Here is a 5,663-nt window from a genome sequence, read left to right on the forward strand (position 1 = left end):
CACAAAAAAAAAAAAATCAGATGCATAAACATTTCTTAGTACTGGCTAATAAGTAAATCCCCACTTTCTAGCAGTCATGTTACAGGAAATAGATAGTTAAATAAAATAATTAGTGCCATGTAAATCTGTTTCCTGACAATAGCCCAGCTCCTACACTTTCAGTCTGTATAAGGGATGTAGATGTTTAGGATCACTAACAATGACACAGATAACTCACCAGAACAGACAACAACACACTCCATCCTCACAAGGATACTTTTTGACTACTTTATTCCTTTCTTTTGAGACACATTTTTGTTACATATATATATGTACTAAATGTTATTATATTATACATGTTTATAATAATGTTATTCTAAATGTCAGAATAAAGATGAACCAGGTGGATTAAAGTTATTAAAACTAAGAAAATAATATTTTACTAGAAACCATATGCTAGAAACTATGTATCATGATTTAGAGATTTTTGTTGTCACTATCAAAAGCTTCTTATAAGAAAATAATATATAATGAAATTAAGATTCACAGAGACTGGCTTACCTTACCAGTTCTAAGTAATTAATACATCATTTAATAAACTATAATTTAGATTCAAATTTGTGGAATTTCAAATATATGCCCAGTAGACCAGTGTTTTCTATATGAGAAAATTGTTAAGTAATCTAAGAAATATTCATTTTTTTTTCAAATTTTATTTAATAAATATCATTGTTTAAGATATAATGAAATGATCTATGTTAAATCAAGTAAATTTGAACCTACATGTATTAGGTAAGAAACATATTTGGCAGAATTTCTAAGTGTAATTCACAAATACCTGAGGTTAGAAAATCACAGTGTCCCATGATGCTGAGGGAATGTGTATACTTTGCAGTCTCTGGGCTCAAACTGTTTGTGGCTCCAGCAGATATTGTAATGTCTATGATAACACCAAGGCCAGGCAGCCCTTGTCATCACGTCAATACCAGATGTAGAGAAGAATGAGATGCTGCATTTCTCCTCTTTGACGCTTGATGATCCCTCAGCCATCATATCATCAAATCAGTCCTCGACCTTCATTCTGCTACCCATCATCCCAGCATCCTTGTTTTCATCAGCTGCCTCTTCAGGGCCTCCTTGATTTCCTTGTTGCGCAGACTGTAGATGAAGGGGTTAAGGAAAGGGGTAACCACAGAATAGACTACTGCTAAGGCTCGGTCGTAGTTAAGGGAGTAACTTTTCTTCAGCCGCACATACATGAAGAGGATGCTGCCATAGAAGATGAGAACCACAGTGAGGTGGGAGGCACATGTGGAGAAGGCCTTCTTCTTGCCTGCAGCAGAAGGAATTCTGCGCACTGTGCGAATTATCTGCAGGTAGGAGCTGAGAATCAGCAGGAAGGTGGCCAGAATCTTACAGGAGTTTACAATAAAATCTACCAGAACATTGACTGATGTGTCAGTACAAGCCAAGCTCAGCACAGGAGGGAAATCACAAAAGATGTGTTGAATATGGTTGGGGCCACAGAAAGGAAGACGAGACACCAAAGAAATTTCTACCACTGGCCCAGCCAAGCCTCCCAACCAGCAGCCAATGGCAATCTTGGTGCAGAGTGTCTGGGTCATGAGGGTGGGATAGTGGAGGGGTCTGCAGATGGCTAAGTACCTGTCATAGGCCATTGCTGTCAGGAGGTAGCACTCAGTAGCTCCAAGAGAGTGAAAGAAATAGATCTGCAGGAGGCATCCAGAAAAGGAAATTGTCTTCTTCTCGCTGAGTAAGTTTGCCAGCATCTTAGGGATGGTGGCAGCTGTGTAGCCAAGCTCCAAGAAGGAAAGGATGCTGACAAACTTGTACATGGGTGTGTGGAGCCGAGAGTCCATGTGGACCAGCAAGAATATCAGCAGGTTTCCCAATATTGTAGTGAGGTAAATGGCAAGCAACAAGAAAAAGAGATAAGTCTGGACACCTTGGAGGTGAGGGAAGCCCAAAATGATGAATTCTGTTACCTGGCTCCAGTTTCCAGTGTCCATTGCTCAATATTCATGTACCTATAAGGTAAGATCTAGAAGAGATAAGGGGGAAAGCAACCATTGGCTTCCTATCAAGAAAACTTTCCACGCCTCCCCTTGACCTCTACAGTAAACTTTCCCAAGCACATGCTTTGAGGGGCAAGCATTTCAATTCCACCCCCACCCATTCCTCCAGGCTTCAATAGGTCTACCCAATAATTAGAACTCAACTGTCCTTTTCTGAGCAGCACAACCAAACTTGGGCCTCACATCCTACCTTACAACCCATTTGTGTTTCCTATTAATGGTGTATATATTGCCGTTGTAAAATGCTCATTGAATGTGTAAGGACGTCACTTCTACTGGGAAGTATCAACAGTGTACCAGACCAAGGCCATGCAATTCCCATTACATTTCCTGCTTTCTAACTTCAACGTGTTTGCCCCATCAAGCTTTTGCCTCCTGAAACAGAGATCCTTTCGCCCTACTTCCTTATATTGTCTCATGGAAACAGATTGAACACCACCTATCTTCAATAATACCAGTCAGAATTTTAGGCCTCGCTTGGACACTAGTAAAAACTGCAGTGGAGACTAAGAAGGTTTAAGTAAACAAAGGAGACTCAGATACACTGGAAGCAAACCGTACACCTCCTTTCTCTCCTAGAAGACGGGCACTTCCTCAATCCTCCCTATTCCCGATCTTAGTCGTAGGTCGGTGGTGCAGATAGTAAAGATGTATAGCCAATGTAACTGAATATTATTGACTATTTTCTAAACATTATAACTAGACCCAGACTCAGGAAATAAATAAAATATAGTAGACAATGCCAAGAAACTAAAACTGTTTCATTGTTTTTGTGTTTTTCCTTACGTCAGTTGCTACACAAAATGATACATTTCTGTCATGTATGACAGGGTGCTGGAATGTGAAGAAGGACGACACAGCCAGTTCCCCTAAGTGTTGTGTCAAATGGCTGTCATTTTGTGGTGAAAATGCTTGACACCCGTTCCCTTGGTGTTTTAAAAACACAGTGAACTGGGATGTTGAGATGGCTCAGTAGGTAAATGCACTTGGTGCTAAGCCTAAAGAGCTGAGTTTGATCCAGGGTCCCACATGGTAGAAAGTGAGAAGTGAATCCTAAAGGTTTTCCTCTGACCTCCACACACTTGCTATGGCGCGCGCACGCACACACACACACACACACACACACACACACACACACACACACACACGATTTTAAAAGATATAATATTGTTATTAACTAAACTCACCCTGTTGCCCAACGACTTTAATATTCTAACTGAGGAAATAAAGAAGTAAGTACAATATTTTCTTAGGGTATTCTATCAGTATATGAACATGACATTAATCTCACTTAGTAAACAAACATGTACGCATGCACATGACTCCACATACAATCACACACACACACCTCAGTCCCCTAGTTCATAATACTTATATAATATTCACATAATTTGGCAACTCTTTTCACTCACTTTTTACATCCCACTCACTCAATATAGTTTTTAAAAAAAGGATTTAGGGCTTTCTCCTTACACTGTTGATTTAAAAATATTTTATAATTCCTACTTATTTGATCATTTCTGCCACTAATAAACATTGATGCAATGTTGGAATAAGTTCAATGACCATCATAAATTTGAATTTCACTGAAGTGTTTGAATTTTTAAATATACCATGTATTCCGATCAATTTATAACAACAAAAGAACATTCAATACCACCTAAAAGAAGGAAGGATGAAAACAGCAGCATGAACCATCCACACCCTATGCAGCATTGCCTTGGGCTGACTCAGACTGGTAAAGACTCTTATTCTCTTCTGCAGGAAGAAACCCATGTCCTCAAAAACTCCCACCAATGGGCTAACTGAGGTCCTCTGGAAAAGCAGCAAGGTTTCTTAACTGCAAAGCTATCTCTTTAGCCCTCTGAAAGCCTTTTGAAATTAATAGATTCCATACCATGGTTATCACCTAGAATTCTTGGTGCAGAGTCTGATGTATCACTGATGGTGCCAGGTGGTCATACAACAGCCTTCTCTATTGTACAAATGCATAGCTTGATAAAACTTTCCCTTCCATTGACATGAAATCTGACTTTCAAGCACTGCTTTTATTCTGTGGAGTGACCATATCCTTTTGGTGTGAGTTATGCTTTTAAACATTATCAGCATTATCATGTTCATTATTATCATCAAAACTTCACGACCAGTGGCTCCCTGCATTCAATTTTGCCTCCCCTATTTATACCGTTCCTGCGTTAAGACTTTGCCTCATCATAAGCACTCTGAAAACACCTAAATCTTCACTTACTCTAAGTTAACTTCTTTCTCTTGCTATCCAGGGTAAATTAAACGTTTTCTGTTATCCCCAGTAGTCATGGGTGGTGGAAATGTGTTAGTGGGTAAGAACTCTTTCTTTGTAAGCTTGAGAACTTGAGTTGGGATGTCTAGTACCTGCATGAAAAGCGAGGCTCGACTGCTTGCATCTGTTACACCATCATTGGCAGGCAAAGTCAGGTGGTTCCCAAGCGTACAGTGGCTCCCCACCCTAGCTTCAGTTTAATGACCTTGATTTAAAGCATTGAGGCAGAGAATGAGAGAAGAAAACACCCAACATCCCAGAATCCTGCCTCATGCTCATCTGTAATCTGTACACACACACACACACACACACACACACACACACACACACACACACAAAAGAGAGAGAGAGAGAGACAGAGAGAGAGAGAGACAGAGAGACAGAGAGAGAGAGACAGAGAGAGAGACAGAGAGAGAGACAGAGAGAGACAGAGACAGAGACAGAGACAAAGACAGAGAGATGAGAGAATTACAGAGACAGAGAGAGGTCCACTAGTACTTCCTTACTGTCCTTTTATTACATAAAAGGTAATAATTCCAGGTAAAATCTTAACATTAGATTTTACCATACAGAAGCAGCTCTGCTTGTTTGTATTACTTTTGGTTATATATAGGTGTGTGTTTCTGCATATAGGTATAAGCACATGAGTGCAGGTGTCCATAGAGGCCAGAGGTATCAGATCCTAATAGACAATAGTGAGTCACCTAATGTGGGTGCAGGGAAGCTAACTGAGGTCCTCTGGAAGAGCAGCAAGGTTTCTTAACTGCTAGGCTCTCTCTTACCCCTCTGCAAGCCTTTTGAAATTAATAGATTCCATACCTTAGTTACCACCTAGGATTCTTGGTGCAGTGTCTGCTGTGATGGCTGATGAAAATTATGACATCAATCAAGATGATTGTCTGGGTCCTTTGTGAGGCTCATCTCTTCCTTTGGTGTCAGAAATAGAGTGAGGGCTATTAGAAAACCTAGCATATTTACAAATTAATACTTACCTTAGTTAGGCCATATCTCACCTCTCATATTTCATGAAGCTTTTAGAACTAGTGACTTCCATTTTATTCTCTACTTCACCCTGGCCTATATCTATTGAGACATAAGTCCAAATAGTTTCATCTTACAAGATCAACCCTTTCAATTTCTCCATTTTACAAAAGAGGAAATGGGAGTTGAAAGAGGGAAGGTGCCTTGTCAATCACACACTTGTTTAAAAGCATCTCCAAATCGCTAACTCTGAGACTAGGCTTTTCACAGTGACATTTACAAAAGAGAATATATGCCTAGCATGGTGG

The 5,663-nt window shown here is 39.9% G+C and overlaps 1 protein-coding gene across 1 annotated transcript; it reads right to left on the bottom strand.

The window, feature by feature from the left end:
- Positions 1–1,070: 1,070 nt before the first annotated feature.
- On the bottom strand, positions 1,071–2,013 carry LOC118592816 (olfactory receptor 6N1). The gene has a single exon (XM_036201911.1). It carries the CDS (start codon positions 2,007–2,009, stop codon positions 1,071–1,073), a length of 939 nt encoding a protein of 312 aa, XP_036057804.1. The 5' UTR covers positions 2,010–2,013.
- Positions 2,014–5,663: the final 3,650 nt, after the last annotated feature.

This window comes from Onychomys torridus, chromosome 11 (assembly GCF_903995425.1).
Source record: "Onychomys torridus chromosome 11, mOncTor1.1, whole genome shotgun sequence".
Classification (NCBI taxonomy): Eukaryota; Metazoa; Chordata; class Mammalia; order Rodentia; family Cricetidae; genus Onychomys; species Onychomys torridus.